General features: G+C 40.8%; 1 protein-coding gene across 1 annotated transcript in view; it reads left to right on the top strand.

Annotated features, from left to right (window-relative positions):
• Positions 1-862: 862 nt before the first annotated feature.
• The window catches only part of KIT (v-kit Hardy-Zuckerman 4 feline sarcoma viral oncogene homolog), a 29,718-nt gene continuing 10,885 nt past the window's right edge, over positions 863-19,695 (top strand). Inside the window, exons 1-12 of the mRNA XM_009584376.1 lie at positions 863-875; positions 1,969-2,105; positions 4,587-4,746; positions 7,590-7,779; positions 8,484-8,599; positions 14,011-14,125; positions 15,349-15,542; positions 16,647-16,753; positions 16,846-16,972; positions 17,232-17,336; positions 17,424-17,534; positions 19,208-19,358. Coding sequence (XP_009582671.1) covers positions 863-875; positions 1,969-2,105; positions 4,587-4,746; positions 7,590-7,779; positions 8,484-8,599; positions 14,011-14,125; positions 15,349-15,542; positions 16,647-16,753; positions 16,846-16,972; positions 17,232-17,336; positions 17,424-17,534; positions 19,208-19,358 — 1,526 coding nt within the window. The remainder of the gene's footprint in view (positions 876-1,968; positions 2,106-4,586; positions 4,747-7,589; positions 7,780-8,483; positions 8,600-14,010; positions 14,126-15,348; positions 15,543-16,646; positions 16,754-16,845; positions 16,973-17,231; positions 17,337-17,423; positions 17,535-19,207; positions 19,359-19,695) is intronic.

Below are 19,695 nucleotides of genomic sequence, written 5' to 3'. Positions count from 1 at the left end.
GGTGGGTCAGGGGGTGGGCAGCGGGGGCCATCTCAAGTGTGCAGTTTGCTGTGGCAAATTGAAGAAGTCTTTTTCCTGGTGATTTGGAAGCTCTGATATAGTGAATTTTAATGAACACTAAATTTCAATTACTGAGAAGAAGGACAAAAGTTTAATCAGTACAGGCATCTCTGGCATTCTCTTTTGATGACAAAAATCAAGTCCGTTCTTGCTGTCTCTGTTGTTTGTTCTGTAACAAGGTTTTTTTTCCTACTGTTTTTTCAGTGATGACCAAAGAAAGCAGTTGATTGACATAACTGACATTTCTCTGACATTGGAGAGTACAAGTTTTAGTATTTTTTGCGGGATAAAAGTCTGTACTTGCTTGATACAGCAGTGACTTCAGATGGGAGGGTGCTGAGCTGGCATCCATCGCCAGCAGCCCACTGATGCGGGGGACCTGGGCGCTCTGCCCGCGTTCTCCGTCTGGGGGAAAGCGTGCAGTAAGTGGAAGCATCTACTGAAGGCCATCGGCAGTAAAGCAGCATTGTCGTCCTCAGTGTTGTAATTACTGTGCTGTAGTGTTCAATCCTTGTCGAGTTCACCAGGTAAAACTCCTACCTTCTTCTTGGCTGAAGACTTAAATGTGTTGGAGACCTTTTGGTGGGCATTGTTTTTGTAATCATAACGTGGCACTGAGACCCCCAGGCTTGAGCTTCTGGTGCAGAAAGACAGAAGAGGCATCTGTGAAACAGGGAGCTGTGCAGGCGTACTCAGACATACACCAGCCCTGCTACGATAGCACAGGGAGTGTTTATGTCCAGCCCTTCTCAAAACAATGAGGGGCTTTATGGCCTTACGGCTTTTTTTTTGTTGTCCGTAGATGTTGCTGGCGGGTGAGAACACAGCACGTCTTCTGCACCGACTTCCTCCTGTCTCTTGGGTACTGCTGAATGCTGGGGGGTGATTTTTATGCGAGCCTTTATATCTGAAGAGAGCAAACATGTTTCTTTGTTCTCTTCTGTAGAACATGAGGAAAACATTATTGTTGAAGTATGAATGGCTGAAAAGTGTGGTGTTTTCCTAAGTTTCGTATAATTTACCTAAGACAACTACAAAGCCTGTGTCAGAGGCAGGAAGAGAGTCTGGAAGGCCTTATCTGATATATGTTGCGTTCACGGTTTGAAAGTGAGTCTTCCTGCATAAAAGCCCTAGTGGGAAGTTCACTGGAGTCTGATAAATGAGGAAAAGTTGAAGAAAGGATGAAGAAAACGGAAAAACGAACTGTGGAGGGAACAGAGGAAGAGCTGAAGAGCTTTGCGGAAATAAGAGACACATAGTCCTCAAATATACTTGACTATTGACAAAAGACACCCCAAAGCAGGGGTACAGCTAGCCCACGGCTACTTGTAACCACCTACCTCTTGGGTGACGAACTTGCCCACGGTCTTGGCTCCAGCCACCTCTGTGAACCCTCACCGTGAGTACAAGTTGTGGTGCTTTCAGAGGCGGGTGTGCTGAAATCCTTGAGCTATACCTGTCATTCCTAGGCTGTCCATGAGGGGCCTTCCAGGGATCTGTCGGACAGTACTTCACGTCAGCTGTAGTAATTTGTAATTAAAAGTTGTAGTTAATGCTAGGCTGCGGTTCTTCAGTGGCTGATCCTCACTGTGTTTTCGGTTACAGAGTGCAACTTTTTAATCGCTGTCATAGAATGAATCGTCTCATTGACGGTTCAACATTGTTCAAGTTTCTTCATGCAAGTTGCTAAGCTCTAACAAGTGTTATCTGACTTTAAGTGTAATTTGAAAGGAGATTGAAGCAGAAATGTGCTTGTTATAAAGGAACAACTGTGTAATATGTTAAAGAAATTTGAGTACCTCTCGAAGGCCTGAAATTTTATTGGAAAGTTAATGACTGTTGATTTTTATGCCCCCGTGAAAGCTCTGAAGCTAATGAAAAGTTACACACTTCTAAATTATTTTCCAGTTCACAAAACTCTACCTGTCATCACCTTATCCAAAACCTACGAGCTTCTCAAAGAAGGGGAAGAATTTGAAGTTACATGCATAATCACAGATGTGGATAGCAGTGTACAAGCTAGTTGGATTTCTCACAAAAGTGGGGTGAGTTCCTTTAATTGTATCATGTATGTCTCAGCACAGTACACAAACTCTCTGTAGAGTGCTTGTCTTGGATACCTGATGCTATATCCATTTGGATTTCTTGCATTTCCAAAGGTCTTGCATCCCACAGACTAGTGTGGGGCCAGCAACAACTGTCCTGTGCCCGTGCGGGTGGCTGGGAGGAAAAGCATCTGCACGGGCTTCTCTTCCCAAACAGAAATTAAAGTTAGGTTCTTCAATGTGAAGTTCAGGTGACCTCTGTTGGACTGCCTAAATACGGAAGCACGGAGTGCCTACACATCACATTGCAATCAATGGGAGCTGCAAATATCAACACATGGACTGCAAATTACATATTCTAGTCGTTATCATTAACAGTAAAATACCTGCTAATTAGCATGGGATTGTATGTGACAGGAATAGTAGTAAGCATTCACAGGAATGATTAATTCATTTAAATTACATGGTGTGCCTCACTAACTGGGAAACTTCTGAAAAATGAACCAGTGAACTGGCTTCTGTCTGTAGTGATAGATGAAGTTACTGCCTGGCATCACCAAATCAAATTATTGGCAGGCTAAGTGCTCGAGGAGAGTTTGCTACTGGCAGCACAGCTATTCTGCAGACGAGGGGCAGAGAGATCCCCTCCCCTGGTCAGGCAGCACGAGGCCAGCTCTGCCTTTGAAATGAGCAGCAGGCACTGGGTTGTTTTTAAGGATGCTTCTTGGTCTTCTGGGTATACCCTGAAATTTAAATGAATTAAAAGTCCTTGTGAAAACCTGTTAGTAACTCTTGCCGTATACGTTCCCATGCTAATTGGCTGGTCTTTTACTGCTAATGGTAGTGACCAGAATACGTAATTCTCAGTCCACATGTGTATGGAGAAAAAGGCTTCTGTGATGCTGTGATGTTTGGATAAATCACATCTCCTCGGGCAGATAGCGAACGGGAGGCCCATTCCCTAGGGCTGGGTGTGCCATGCTTTGCTAATCTGACGGCTCTGGCAGAGCTGCTCCCAGTAAGTGCTCACTGCTCTAGAAATCCCACCTCGCAGCTCCAAGGGTTGAGGAGGTCTAAATGACATGAAGGTGGCCTGGGACATGCAGATGGGGCTTTTGGTCCTATGCCAAGTCCTTCATCTGAGAACTTCATTTCTTCTATCGTTCCCACGCTTTTCCTGTTACAGTGTGATGAAATCAGGATCTTCCCTTAAGTTTTTGTGCTTTATCACTTTTCATTTTATGAGTAAAAGCCACGAGGAAAATATTTTTGACCAAATAAGTTTGACCTTTCTGTCCTTTCTGGTAAATAGCATGGGATGCTATCTTTTAAATATTGACTGTCAAATTAAATTTTGTACTGAAACAGAATACATAAAATTCATGTTTATATAGATGCAGAATTACATTTTGTCCTGAACAGGTCAAAGGAAAAAAACTCAAAACACTTCCCGTGTATGACTGAAGTTATCACCACTTTTGAAAATTAGGAGACTTGTTATAAGGAAGCACATCCATAGAAACCAAACTGCTATTTGTGATTATTATAGTTCAGGAGAAACCAAAAATGCATTGAGAAGATTACATTTGTCTAGAATGTCTTGGCACCTCCAAGAATGGAAATCATTCTGCTAGAAAATCACAACAAGTCCAGGCCTGCATTTGGATTTATCAATGTAAATTTATCAGTCTTTCCAACCACACCGAGCATTCTCACAGAAACTAAAGTCAACACCTCAAAGCGTTTATTTTTTCTTTAGTTCCAGCATGCATACTTAGGCATAGAGTTGTGGTATACTCAATGCTTTGGAAATTCTCTCTTGTCATTCACTAGGAAGCATTGCAACCACACTTCAGAGTTGCAATGAGTTTTTACAAAAGCTGCAGCTTCTGAGCATTAGGAAAGTCAAGACCCAGTGTTCATTTTGCATCGAGCCCTACAGCTAGAAGCGTTGTTAGTGCAAATAAAACCTTCTGTTGGTTCCTCACCTTCATCAGCATTAGAAATTTAGCCAGAGTGAGCTGGGTCTGTTGTTGGGCACACCATGCTTTTCTCCATATGATTGAAATATTTGAAGAAATTAGAGTTTCAGCTTTGTGGCTAGGGCTTATCTCTCCCATTTGGCTCTCTTGGGGCAGACGAACACACACACACACACATACACACAGACAGACAGATACAGACACACAGACGCACGCACACACGCGTTCTTGCCTTACAGTGGAGCTTGAGGAGGAAAAAAATAAAGAATAAGGGGAGGGGATAGGACCTAGGAGAGGACATTATCTCCCAAAACCAGCTTATCACACACTTGTTTTGCATGGAGAGATTCTAGTGACAGGTTTGTCGTGCTGGCTTATTATTCCGGTTTAAAGTTATGAATATTAATATAGCAAAGTTATAATTACTTCTATTTTTAATTTATCTAGGAAAGATGCTGCATACACAGTGTTTTAGATGTTAATTGTTTTTTACCGACAGATTGTTACAAGCAAAAGCAGAAATTTGGGTGATTATGGATATGAAAGGAAATTAACATTGAGCATCCGTTCAGTGGGAGTTAATGATTCTGGAGAATTCACGTGCCAAGCAGAAAACCCTTTTGGAAAAACCAATGCCACAGTAACCTTGAAAGCACTAGGTAAATAGTTCTTGTAGAAATCTTAACATTTCTAAGAGCGGGAGGTAGAAAGTGAGAACACCGGGGAGCCTTCCCTTCTATCTCTCTCCTTTCCTCCAAACCTCAGTGAGTAAAGTTGTTTTAAAAGGTTATTGCTGACTGGTACCATATGGAATGGCTGAGGAAGTGTTGTGGTGTGTATGACTACTTTAATTTCTATAACCCTTTGCATTTTATTGGAATGTGATGTTAGAACAACCGTCCAACAGTGTTTCCATCTCTCTGGTTTGTCTCATCCTTCCTGGTTTAATTTTAAATTTAATCCAGTCTTAATGAAGCAAGTAACTTACCTTTTCCTGGTACTATCGCTACGCTTAAGTAATTTGGCAGCACAAGCACAAAGCGTGTCTTTAATACCTGCCTTCCAAGCACAGGAAATTTTGCTGACATCGGCATGTCAGTGTTTTTTGTGTGGAAGCTGTGTATGTACCTCTATTTAAAATAATGCCGTGAGGAACACTGCAGTGTGCATAGACAGCATGAAGTTGTTACAGAGTTCACCCCCATGGTAAACCCATGATCCCACTATCCATCACTTCCACAGGTTTTGGATCGTGTCCCTTAACAGTGAGCGAACTCCCTCCCTCCTCTTGTTTAACAACAGACTCATGTAGAGTCTGCTTTATATTAACTTGGGTGACACGCAGTGCCTTTTGAATTTTAAAGCTGCCGAAATCTGCTAATTTGATAAACCAATTAAGGACGAGTCGGTATACTTAATAAGATAATTCTGAAGAAGCCTGCGTAGTTGGCTAAAATCACTTCAGTTCCTCACCAGTCCAGGGTGTGGTAACTGAGGGAAGTGTAGCCTTGGATCATTTTTCCTTTTCAAATCTGTTTTTCTATTGCACAGAAAACTGCAACATTGCTTTTTTTGCTTTCCCCGGTAACTTAAAGAAAACAGAAGTATTTGACCTATGTGGGTCAGATCTTCAGCAGAGCAGCAGAGGTTTGAGTGCCCTTAGCCTTTTGAGGCTCTGCCATTCGAGGGGGTAGGGCTCATAATGGTGGTGATGTTTTCCTCATTTTTTTACAGGAGAGCCTAAATTCATATGTAAAAGAGTGAAACAGTGTGAAGTATGAAAGAAAATCTTCTACCCAAGGGGAACAGTATGAAAGATTTTATTGTAAGAGGAGGGAAGTTCTTAACTACAGAAGTTCTTAGGACTACGTATGCAAATGAGGCTTTAAAAAGGGTTGACTTTGGAAAGTCTGGGGACTAAAATAAAGCATGGCGTTATAAAAAGTAGAAAATAAAGTAACAAGTTTGTATTTAGTAAAATGCAAAGTTTGTATTTAATAAAAAATACCAGAGAAAAGCTGGAATCTTTCCTTTTCAAGATACTTTTCTCCTGCCACCTCTCCATTTGACTTAAAATAAAACAAACTCTGCCTCCTGGATGTCTAACCATTCATTATCAAATTGACTATATTTATTTGAACTGTGCCAGCTCTCAGGGTCCTGGGAAGTGGTGTATGACATGTACTGGAGAGATCCTGGGATTGTATCAGTTTCTAAATCGCAGTGGCTTTAACATTAGCCAAAAGGTTTACAAGAAATAAAGGGTATTTTTGGTAAATTTTCTAATTACTTTTTTTAACAGTTGATTTATCTAATCATAAACAGTTTTTAGAACTGTTTTGGGGACTGATAGCACAATCGCACAATTTTATTTGCAGGGTCTTGGGTCTGATTTTGAATCTAGGTTGCGTGAGGGATCCTGTGTTTATACAGAAAATAGAAAAAAGCTCTGCGAAGGAACTAAAAATCTTCAGTTTCCAGATTTAAAACCTTTTGCTCTTTTCTGACGATGGAAAGCATTTTAGAGCATACCTGCCTGCTGTGAGTTTACTTCATCCTTTCTTCTCTGAAGCATCTGTCAAGTGCTCTGGCAGCTCCATATGCTTTCACCAAGCCCCACTGGCTCTGTTTTTCCCGAGCTCAGGTGCCCAGCTGGCCACAGCAGTTTGGTTACTAGAAGGAGGGAAAAAGCAGGGATCCGAGATTGACTTTCGGTCTAAATTCAAGCTCACTCAGTAAATGTCTTTCCTTGTAATTGCAATCTGCCTGTCAAACTGATAATTCCCATATGAATTTGTGTAATAGGACTGAAAAATTTGTCTTTTCAAATTGAACAATCCTGAAGCTGATGAGTTTATTAATGAAATTAAAACCACTGTAGTAAGGATGCTGCTCCACATGGTATTTTGGAACGGAATCGCACAATGATAAATGGTATCTGCCAAACAAAAGATTAAGACCCAGCAGTAGATGAACAGAAATGCCTTAGTTTAAGACAATTGGTATCCAGGCCTGTGGACTTAGCACATTTTTCTCCAATTATAGTTTTTAATAGCTTCATTTGTAATGTCATTCTTAATTAACTTGACAAAGAAACCTCAAATACTCTAGTATATTGTCATAAATGATCAATTTATCTTGCTTTTTTCTTCGTGTTTCTTTTGTACCATACATTTAGTGACTCTGATTTTTGGAAAAATACTTGAGTAGAAGCAAATCCTTTTTTGCCACAAGCAAATAGAGGCTATTTATCACCAGAAGATGGAATTATTTCTGTTAAGGCACTCAAGGCTACTTTAAGTTCTGTGCCTCATTGCTATATATAGCTAGTGGCCTTGGTTTTAGCAGGTGAGGGTTCAAGTTCTGCTTTGTAGATAAAGTTTCCTGTTTCACAGTTGGATGTTTGATCACTAGATCTTGAAGTAGTCTAAGTGTGGTTAGAGTACTGACAATCTTCTAAATGCCCCTGAAATTGTTTTTCTTCTCCTCTTATGGCCATCAGCTAAAGGATTTGTCCGTTTGCTTGCAACAATGAATACCACAATAGATATAAATGCAGGACAAAATGGAAATTTAACAGTTGAATATGAGGCATATCCAAAACCGAAGGAAGAAGTCTGGATGTACATGAACGAAACATTACAGAATTCATCAGACCATTATGTCAAGTTCAAGACTATGAGCAATAACAGGTAATATGAATGATAGTAAGTGCTATCGATTTAAGTTTGGAACAACAAACTAGAGTCTGCTCTGGAAAGACGAAAGTAGAGATGGTGAGAAAATTGTGATTATAAAAGATCTCGTAGTCCATGTGGCTTACCACAGTAACTGGTGCAAAGTCTGCTAACCTAGATTTGGAATAGCATTGAGCTAACCACACCATCTGAGGACCAGTGGGCCACAAACTCATGACTCACCTACAAGATGCCATTCCTGCCCAATAAACAAAAATAAGAACATAAAGCGGTTTGCGTGCAGAGACTCCCTCCAGCACCACAGCAGAGCCCAGTGCTCTGGACAACAGCTTATGCTTTTATTTCTGCTGTGCACTGTTCTCTCCTCAGCCCTGGTCCTCCAAAAATCCAGTGTAGCACCTAGCACGTGTGGCCTGGGCTGTGTATCTGGGTTCCCTCCTCAGCGAGGAAAGGAGCAGGTGGTGGTGCACACACGGGGTGCTGAGCTGTCACCCGGGCACACATCTGGGTGTTAGAAGTGGCAAACTATTGGATGCTGTAATGCAAAGGCAGTTGTAATGCAAGATAAGAGTGTCGGCATGGACAGTGTCTGCAGAAGAAGATGGTACGCTAATAATTCACTCCCTAGCTTCTGTGCAGCAATTGCCTGTTCACTGCAAGTTGTGAGCATCAGTAATGCTTAATTTTTTTCTTTACAGTTATACAAGTGAACTTCACCTTACCCGATTAAAAGGAACAGAAGGAGGCATTTACACATTTTTTGTGTCCAATTCTGATGCCAGCTCCTCTGTAACATTTAATGTCTATGTAAAAAGTAAGTAAGTGAACAGTCTGAAATATTTCATTATCACAGTCATTGTATTTTATACAACATAATGTATGCACAAGATGTCACAGTGTAGTTCAGCATATGAGAGGCTTTCTGAAATGAAGCACATGCTGGAAAACTATTTAAATGTCAAGATATAAAAGTGCAGAGTACTTACACAAATCCACTTACTATCCAGCTTGACCTTCCATTCTAGCGAATGTATTCCAGAGGTTACCAGAGAGCAGATAGATAGTTTATATCGGAAAAAAACTGTAGCACCTGGAAAGAGGATCTCAAAAATAAGCGTGTACTATAAACATTTGATAATTTAAGGTGGAGCAGGATATACATGGATTATAATGGGCATTTTTGGCAGCCAAGTTAAGCTGTTAATTGTCTTTAATTTGTTTGAGTTGGATGCAGAGTTTTAAAGCTTGTCAGGAGAATTATTCACGTGTGCCTTTTGGCATCTAAATACTTCTGTATAATAATATAGATCACCAGTGTGCTAGAGAAATCTGCATAGCTTTACAATCATGTTTGCTGTCATCTTTGGGACATGCTTGTAAAAAAAGAGCATCGGTCTCGGTTCCAAACAGCGTTCTTCGAAGAAGACAAAAAGCTAAATTCCAAAAGGATTCAATGAAACCTTCAGGAAACCCTGTCCTTCTTAGCAGAGCAATCCTGTTAGAGCATTTCATGGTCTCAGCAAACAAATATTGGCAGATGCTAAAGGTCAAGCTTAAGGAAAATTAAACCAGGAGGGGACTGCAGGCAAACTGGAGAAACTAAGGCGAGGTAGAGAATGATGCCTTCAAGCCCGGCAGGAGGAACTGTATAGAAAGTGAGTGGATGTGCTGCAAATACAGTTCTGTGTTGCTGCTATGCTTCAGCAGCAACGTGTCCTTCTCTGGGCGTAGGCTTGTGCAGAGGACTGTTGAGACCTGCACAAATGCACAAAATCCTAGATACTAATTTTGAATTCTTCTCATTTATCACTGAAGGACAACATTTGTAGTGTCACTATTAGCAATGCCATAGTTTGGGTCTAGAAATGTCACTTGGGCTCCTTTCAGAACATGGCATTTCTTCCTTCATCTGTGAATGTTGTAATTTGTATTCTCGTGCCTCTTCCGTTTCCTAGCTATGATTTCTGAGAGGAGGGCACTGGCAACCTCCATGTCCTTTGCCACTGTGGATGGGTGTGGGTTATAGTCATGAGGGATAATTCTACTATTTTACAGATCAGCGGAGCAAATTGTTGAACCAGAAGTTTAATTTCTGGGAAGGAATGGGAGAAATTGCAGGTTGGCTGTGGAACTGTCAGTTCACATGAGGCTGGATGGTGTTTTCTGACTTGCAGCATCATACGTGCGCTTGGAGCAAGGGGCTGTTTATGGGCCTCCCAGCTCTCCCAGGCTCTGCAGGCTGCTTGGGAGCAGTCTGGGCACAAGAACTGAAAAAAACCCCAGCCCACAGTTTTGTCATCATCAGCTGTCAGTTCTCAGTGCAGAGCTCCATGTTGCCGCTTTTGAGGAATGTGCTACTTGATAAAAGCTGAAAACCCCTGTGGGTCATGGTTAAGAAACCAGACTAAGAACAGCATGGTGAAGCAGTATGGTCAAGGCAGGAGGGAGCGTGGATAGCTTAGTTCTTCTGAATGGCTTGTCTGTGCAACCAGCAGCATTCAGTCTTCTCCCCTCTTGCTTCAACTACTGGTCTTGTAAGTAGTAAGACCAGCCTTGGGATGCAATGAAGACGTGTAAGCCGTCTCAGTAGAGTCCAGCTTACCACGCACAGCAGCTCTGTGTGGACTGCAGACGTTGCTGAAGCAGATGGATTTGACACACTTGACTCAAAAAGGTTTTCTTTTGGCACCTTGACTAAGCTCCTGCAAATATTTTTTCGTTTTGAAAAGAGGAGATGAAATAGATTGATCCTTCTAAGGGTTTGTTTTTAAGAAAAATAACCTGTTTTCAGTGGCTTGTAAAATGCTCATTATTTAGGTGTGAAACACAAACTGCACGACAACATACCATATTATTCGACGAAGCAGAGTAACTGCCAAGGTGAGTCATGTGTGGGTGGGTCAGATCCCAATTTAATGGTGTGTTCTGACCTGGCATTGTTGTCAGCGGGGATCTCGCATAAATTGCTGGGATGTAGCTCGTGATGTTTACACATCTGGCTTGGGTGAGTAATCAGCAGAAAGTAATCAAACAGGTACAACAGGATTCATAATCAGGAGAATGTCTTCACATAAACAAAAATCGATGCTGAAGTATTTGCTGAAAGACGTGAAAAACCCTGTGCAGAAATACTTGCCTTGGATTTAAACACATTTAGTAATTGCGTATGCTAATCTGAAACAATACTAAATTGCTTAAAAAAAAAAGTAATGCAGTCAGTCATAGTAAATGTGACATAAAGCAAGGAAGGAAGCAGCTCTGAAATTAGGAGCCAAAAAGAAAATTACAACTTGACAAGCAGCATACTGAACTGAGTTACAATTAAGAAATTGTAGAAATCTCCAGAGTGGCAAGGTACAGTACATCTAGCAATTAGTGGAGGAATCTTCCAACTAGTATCTGAGTTTAGTGCAAAATAATACCTGGGCTTAATTATAGTCAACAAAATACTACCTATGCAGTTGAGGCTCATGCTGCAAAGAGAAAATGGGTCACGGTATTATAGATCAAGCTCAGCAGTTTTCCTGTCATTGGAATATGCAGTGAACAAACGAGGAGTCACCGTGATATTATAAAAAGATTCATTCTGATCCAGAAAATGTGGCTCCAGGAGGAAAGCCCTCTCTCTTTGACTGCAATGACAGACAATACCTATTAAGTGTTACTTTTTAGACATTTACTTTGTTAATGATGAAGAACAGGAAATCAGTAATAGAAAGCAATTATATGCATGTTATTATACAGAGCATTGAGATAAAATAGAAGTGGCCTCCTATTAAATAGGATAAATCCTCTTTGCTACATTCAGAATCAACATTAATAAAAGCTGAAAAGCAGTTAATGAACTTAGTGAAATTAGAAGTTTAAGACATCTAATGACTGATTATGGAAGGCAATATGCATATATGCCAAGCAATGTAGTGAAACGTTAACTATTTAAAAGGTTAAAGCCAAAACAGTAAGCAAAGTCTAGTCATTAAGAACCTGTCTGATACCAGGTGTAATTAGGCAGTGAAAGTCATAAAATCTAGGGCAGTAAAATGTCTTTTAAAGAAGATGCTCAGTGGCAGCTTGGCATCTGTTTGCCAAAGCCGGTCCATCTTTGCTCCAGCGTCCCCTGGAGCACCTATGCTGGTGGGTGGGGAAGAAGCGCTGGCTGCCAGAAAGGGGTGCAGGTGCTGAGACACACAGCCCGGGGAGATGGTGGTAGCAGCCGCCTCCATCCCCTTCTGTACGGAGCTGTGGGGGGCCCTTCGCTGCCGCAAGTGAAATGCATCTCTTAATTTCTCTGAGCCAGGGAGGCTTGGGAGCGCTCCGTGCTGGTGGAGAGAGGCTGGTCACGCTAATTGCCACATCAAAGCGCTTCACCAGGGATGTCACGGGTAGAGCGGCTGTCAGGTCAGCTGTTCTCACGAGGCTGCTCAGCTCAGCTTCCCATGGCACCAGGGCTAGACCCCTCGCCGCTGGGCTGCTGGAGGCGTTAACCCTGCGCAGCTTCTCGTCTCCCTCTGCTGCTGCAGGATGAGTCCACATGGACTTACGGCCGAGTAGGCAGGCTTTTATTGCACTAGTTTATTACAGCAGAAAAAGCCTGACTAGCATGGGCATTTTCATTTCCCTCACTCAAAGTGTTAGATGCAGCCCAAATCTGGCACAATATTTTTTCTGGGGTTTAATGTTCATTTTCCTCTTACACTTGACTTTTCATTTCTCTCATTTCTTGAGTTACATTGCGTTGTAACATTGCGTAGAACATAGCATATACCTAAACAAATTGCTTGCACGTGGGTAGTAAATTAGCTAATTACAATTTCACAATCCAACCATTTTGATAGGAATTTTGGAAATGTGGATTGTGTGTATTCCATGAGCACTGAGGCTGGGTGAGATGCTGTGCGCTATCAAAGAGTTCCTCACCAAATGAGTAATGCTGAAAATCCGTCTCAACATTTTGAAACAATGTTTGGTTCTTGGTGTTTGCATAAAACACAACATGCGGATTTAGAAACGAAAGAACATTCGGTTCCTGTAACATGAGTCATGAGGAGATGCTATGTGATTGAGAATATACGTGTGCTTTATTGCCTCTAATTTAATCAGCAAGTAGAATATTCATTAAAAACTAACGCCGTGCAATCTTTGTATGTGGATTTTATCTGAAGTAAATCTGCGTTTTCCCACTGTAGTCTATACAACTTCACAACTTTCTAGGATATTAGAAGTTCATCTTACATTTCTGTAAAGTTGTATTAACTGATAATGGACTCTTAACTTGTACTTATCAGGTGAGCAGCATCATTGGAATATACTGTGGTTTTTTTCCCATTAACTTTTTTTGGGGTGATTTTGCAAGGAAGCTAAGGTAGTTATGGGAAATAAGGCCTCTACTGCAAGTTTCTCCAAGAAAAACATCTTGCTGTGTTGGCGGTGTGCTTGGCTGAAGCCTATGACGTTGGACAAATGACTGTAAAGTCCATCTGATCGCTCTGGTTTCCTGCCATGCTCGAAACAGCAGCTCCTGAACGGAGTGCAGGACTAGTTCTGGTGCAGGACACGGCAGGAGACATTGGCTAGCTGGATTGCTCTCTAAACTACCAAAGCAATCATGAATTATCATTTGGAAAGCTACTACATTCAGCCAAATATTCACTTCCTCTGCGTGCAATGTTTCAGAGAGTCAGGCAGTCAGGCATTTCGATAGTGGTAACTTAGAGGGACGTATGTGCTCTGCGGGGACTTTGCACTGGTTGCCTTGCACTGTAGTTCCTTTTCTGGCTGCAGTGGTAATATTTAATACAAAGGGCAGATGTAAGAGAGATGTGGTTTGACAGATTTAGTACACTTAGAACTGTGAAGAAACTGTCCTTTTTACAGGCTGGTGAAGTCATGCTGTGCAGGAACTGCACTGTTGTTCCAAGCACACACTTCTTTGGGTTGTTTAAACTCTGGGCTTTGCTGGTTTAGGATCTTTCATCAAACCAAATACTCAGTGGAGGTAAGGTATTCTTTTGAAATCCAACCCAAGCTTTCAGTGTAAGAACTGGTATTTTCACAGGTGGTCAGTGCTTGCAGGACACCAATTCAGACACCCTTGAACATGCGAAGCTCTGTTCACCTGAGTAATTCCATGGACGATGATGGACACAAGTTGCTGGGGTGAAGAGCAAGTAGCAATGCAAATTCTGTGTTTCCCTAATGTGTGACTCTCATTTTTGTTTATTGCAGCAAAACCAGAGATTCTCACTCTGGATATACTTAGCAATGGTATTCTCCAGTGCGTAGCAGCTGGATTCCCAGCCCCTACCATATACTGGTATTTTTGCCCAGGAACTGAGCAGAGGTGAGTTAAGTAAACCAGAGTCTCCAAAGGCTATTCTAGGTGCAATACACCCAATTTATAATTAAAAATTAAGAACATAAAATGACTCGGTAACAGTTATGTTCAAACATTGCATTACTGTTTTCATAATTTTCGGCACTGCATTATTTGCAGTGGTTTGAGGGGAAGGCAGGGGTATGTTTCATTATTCCTCTTTGCATTCCATCCTTGAAAGGGGAATAACCAACATTTCCTGCTGCGGAAAAGTAAAAGCCAAACTTTCTCTCTGCTGTAAGCTAGCAAAAGTTTGTATCAGTTTGGCCCCAAATGACACACGTTCTGTATGAAATTTCACAGAATGACAATCACAGAATCATTTGTAAATATGGCTGTTATCTTTTGTTTTATTGTGTAATGATATAATTTTTCAAGACATAAAGTAATTAGATTTCTATTCACATGAAGCATATGACAAGTAAACATGTCCGGAGTTATTATAAATAAAACCCGATGTCTAGTTACCACATTTCTAAAAAGATTGTAGAGTTTCACTGTGAAGAGAGCATTTGTGAAGCATGTTTTAAAGTTTTGGTTGACTTCCACCATGGTTGTAGATCTTGTACTAGCAAGTCATGGGTCTCCCACCTGTGTAATTTGTTTTATGCCTAAAATAATTCTTATCTCCCTAATTTTTTCAAATAGCACTTTTTTTTATCTTAACTGTGTGTTCATGTAGTAAGTATGCGACATATGAAGGAGAGGCAGCATCTTGAGAGAACAGAACTGGCTATTTTCCGGCTGCATATAAGCTTGATGGTGTTGTATGTACATCATGGATTTTCTTTGTGCTGTAATAAAACGATGCTTGGGGAAAGTTTTCAAGAGTAGATAATAGACCACAACTGCTTGAAGCTGAAATTGGAGATGCAGGTTGAATACTACAAAACCCATAGTGGACTTACAGACCAGTAGGTATCTCCAGCCAAAAGCAAACGCAAAGACCTCGTGTTGTCCAGTCGAGTCAGGCTTGCTGTATGTATCCATTTCACCCACTGCATAGAAGACAATGAGACATTGTGAGTAGGCTAAGTTTCGAGGGTAAGATCTTCAGCTAACCCCTTTGTAGAGCAGTGTTGTTTAGTTATCTGATGGTCTGGCAGTGACTATCTGCCTCGACAGCAAGACCTGTCATCCATTCCAGGTAGCAATCCATGGCAGATAACTGTCAGTATTGTTTCTCTCAGGTGTTTTGATTCACCAACAATATCCCCCGTGGATGTCAAAACCAGTTACACAAATTCATCAGTGCCGTCATTTGAACGAATCCTGGTTGAAAGCACCATTAACGCCAGCATGTTCAGGAGCACCGGCACCGTGTGCTGCGAGGCCTCCAGCAATGGGGACAGGAGCTCTGCTTTCTTCAACTTTGCTATAAAAGGTAACGGCTGGAGTGAATGAGACCATAAAACGTGGGTGCTGTTCAGCTCTTCCCCTAAGAGGATTCTAAGTGGGTTACCTTTGCCATAATAAAGTTTATGGTACTGTGGCTGAGCGTATGATAACGTATTACGCTACATGTTCTGCCTGTCAAAGCATTGCTTTAATTTTTCAATGAATATTGTGGTATCATCTTTTTACGGGTCCAGATCTGCAGCGCAGTAGTTTGCTGCTTTTCTTCTGCCTGTGCAGCAGAGGGGCAAACCACCTACAGCATTACATTGGCTTTCCTTGTCTCTCTCCCTTTTTCTTTTCCTGTCTTTGTCTGTTTTGACTGTTTAGGCCATCTTTTTTTTTTTCAAGGAAAACCTGCATTTTTTTAACGTTTTTACAATGTCTCAGGAAAATGCAGTCCCAAACTTGACTGGAGCCTAAGGGCCCTGCTGTGGTAAAAGAAGTAACAACAGCATACTGCAAAAGGGCTTATGAGTTTTGTAGCAGTATTTGTGGGTCTGTGGGGGAAAAAAAGAGCACTAGAACATAGATGACTCAAAATGTGTTTGTAAATCTGTGCTCTTCTTTGCAAAATCAAATGTTCTGCTGCTTCTTTTTTCTCTGTTACACCCAGATATAACATAAACAAATAAGCCAGATTTGGGGCAGATGGGTTTTACTGGAATAGTATTCCTTCGCTACTCGGCAAAGGAATTACAAGTACAACCTCTACTTGTAAAGACTGTGCTGTAGAGATCATGCTTGAGGGGGAAAAAAAGAGAAGAAATTAGGACTTCAGAAAAAAGCTTCTTTCTTTAACCTAACTTGACTAGGATCATGCAAACCCCTTGCATTAATTGATCTTGGTGTCACGCCTCCTGAACTGATGAAGATCAGACTCCCCAGGCAACAAACTGGATGGTTTCTATGCCAGCTCTGTCCCCCATAGCTCATTCAGGAAAGCCATTCTGATGTACCTGGAGCACATCTGGGAAAGTCAAAACCCTAAACCGTGTTTCACAAGGAAGAACCAAGGAAAGGTTTTCACCTGTATCTTTTTAATATAGTTGTTGTTGTTCAGTATTTAAGCAGAATTTTCTCTTCTTTCCAGAACAAATCCGTACCCATACCCTTTTCACCCCTTTACTAATCGCATTTGGAGTCGCTGCAGGACTGATGTGCATCATAGTCATGATCCTGGTGTACGTATATTTGCAGGTAAAATCAGAAGCCCCTCTGCCTGAGTTAGGAAAACGTGTGAGCTGCCTGTGGAGGCTTCGGTAGTGACAGCCGTTCTCTTTCCTTTCCAGAAACCCAAATATGAAGTTCAGTGGAAAGTAGTTGAAGAAATAAATGGAAACAACTATGTTTACATAGACCCAACGCAACTTCCTTATGATCACAAATGGGAATTTCCTAGAAACCGCTTGAGTTTTGGTTAGTTTAGATTTATTTAACTTCATCTGCAAGATGAAACCTTCAGGTCTCATATGAGACTTTGGTCAAACACAGCAGGGTTTTGTCAAAAAGATGTTGTGCAATAATGCGAATAGTGGTAATCGCTCATACTTGACTTGCGACAAAAAGCAAGCGGGCGTATCTGCAATAGCTTCCTTGGTATCATAAAATAAAATGCTGAACCCTTCAGGAAGAAGTGCTCCAAGTCGTTACAGAGTATTTTGGTTTGCTTTATTAGGTAAAACACTTGGTGCTGGAGCTTTTGGAAAAGTTGTTGAAGCCACTGCTTATGGTCTGTTTAAATCTGATGCTGCCATGACAGTAGCAGTAAAGATGTTGAAACGTAAGTTGCTGTAATACACTGTACAATTTTTTCTCACTTCCTTCTGGTCGTTGTGTTACGTGCTGAACATTGTGCTTTGCCTTGCAGCAAGTGCCCATTTAACAGAAAGAGAAGCCTTGATGTCAGAGCTTAAAGTTCTGAGTTACCTTGGAAACCACATTAATATTGTGAATCTGCTTGGAGCTTGCACTATTGGAGGTGGGGTTATCAACAGATTATTGATTATTTCTGTTCCTTTTTTATTGCCAGAAGGAGGAACCTTTTGAAGAAGAATCCAGTGCCGCTAAGTATAGAAATCTTAAATACATTTCTCACTTAGGCAGGTTGCAGATCATCATGACTATCACCTGTGAATTCCTGAATCTAGATTTTTAGGCTCATCCTAAAAGCAGTTATGAGACCACTGTAGCTGCAGCTAAAAAGGAAGGTTGCTGTTATTCTCTTTCATGTGAGCCATTATGTGCGTTCTTCTTGAGAGAGGACAAAATGTTCAGCATAAGTTTTTTCCTCAACCGCTCTGTTTCTCACAAATGAGGAAAGATATGTGAACTGGTTCCTTGTTGGTAACCAAGGTGAAGTCAACAGGCCTGTCTTGTATAGTCTTCCAGCCTTCTGTTTAAACTGTAGATGTATCTGTTAAGGCACCACTGAAGTTACAAATTCTAAGCAGCAGAAAGTTGAGAAAAAGAATTTTCCAAATAAACTATTGCACAACCCAAATGTTTCACATTTAATATTAACTTAATAAGTTTGTTTTCATACATAGTAAAAGCTACAAAACAGCCGAAGTGTCAATACAGAGTGATACAGTCCTGTATTTTTAATTTATGTGCATTTTAATATGAAAGATGTTGTTGCTTCTTACACAAATATTTGCTCTTTAAGTTTTTGTTTCATTTTTCAAAGAAAAGGAGCTTGTAAAAATTCATAGTTTTAGACGGAGGCAAAACATTTCTCACTTTCACATTTAATGATTTAAAAATAGGATGAAACAATTTTGTTTAAGCAGTCGACAAAGTAGACTCACTGGCCTGAGTGCATGTCTGTCTCAGCTGAAAAAATGTGGCGTCTGTAAGAAAATCCTGCCACAAGCACTGCTTTTGCTATTACGAAAGCTATAATTTTTAACTGCAGAAAAATGGAAATAAAGTAGTTAGGTTAGGAAACGGTGGTACAGAATAACCTTACAGATGAAATAACACGCAGTGCAATTACATATTCAAGGGCCATAGCTGGAGTCATTCACTCAGAAAACATATATTTGATCTATAAACATCCGTGCTGGAGATGACTTGATTCTCCTTTCCGATTTCATTTTAATATTCTAAGACCTTATGCAATGTAGTTTTCTGTCGCAGCAGGCTGTTCTGTTTGAATGATTTTTCCTATTATACTGCAGAATATAACACTCTACATCATTTCCAAAACATTACTGAAGGAGTGTGAAGCTCTACTGTAAACAGAAGTGAATCAAAAGGATTAATGTTTGAAGCTTGAATTACTCTAACGTTTGGAACAAATAACTTCCTTCAGGAAGTGAGCAAAATCAAACAGATGTGTCTGGCCAGAAACATTATCACATGAAGAAAGAGAAAAAGACTTATTTGTTTAATTTTTGTCCAATGCAATGCTATTGAGGTGGGGGGGAAAATTAATTGGGAGCAACACAGCTTTAGCTGGACAATAGTTGCTGATCTGTGAAAGGGAAGATGCCGGGTTACTTTTCTGTAACTTTTCAAGTCTAGACAGTGCTAGGCAGTGTGATTTTTAATAGCCCAGCCTGTGTGCTTGGCTGAATGCTATCTTTATGCATGGTTTTCTGCTATGAAAACAATACTCACCTGCTTTCTAAACCTCATGTACATCTACAGGTCCCACTTTGGTCATTACAGAATATTGCTGCTATGGTGATCTTTTAAATTTTCTGAGACGGAAACGAGATTCATTCATTTGTCCAAAACATGAAGAACATGCAGAAACAGCAGTTTACGAGAACCTTTTGCATCAGACAGAGCCTGCGGCGTAAGTATGACCTGCTGAAATGTACTTGTGTTTTCAGAAGATTGGGAAGGAGGAGGTATCAAAGTTTATTAGGGATAAGAAACGTGGAGAAACCTTTCATACAGCAGGCTTCGAAGATTCTTTGCTGTGCAAGGAAACAATTTAATTAAAGAGACGATTTGTACAGTGTGTAGTTTATTCTACAGCGCAATTGATTGCATACACTCTCTGTTTTACTTCTTTATCAAATTTCCTGTAGTCATTTCATGCAACTCTTCGGCTCCAATCTTTGTACGTATTTGTGTTTATCATTCCTGTTAAACATTGGCAGTGCTCATGTAGCAGTTTGAATGACAAT

The sequence above is a fragment of the Fulmarus glacialis genome, unplaced genomic scaffold, assembly GCF_000690835.1.
Source record: "Fulmarus glacialis isolate BGI_N327 unplaced genomic scaffold, ASM69083v1 scaffold39748, whole genome shotgun sequence".
In the NCBI taxonomy this organism is placed as follows: Eukaryota; Metazoa; Chordata; class Aves; order Procellariiformes; family Procellariidae; genus Fulmarus; species Fulmarus glacialis.
The sequence above is the reverse complement of the archived record's forward strand: the minus strand, read 5'-3'. Positions and strand labels throughout refer to the sequence as shown.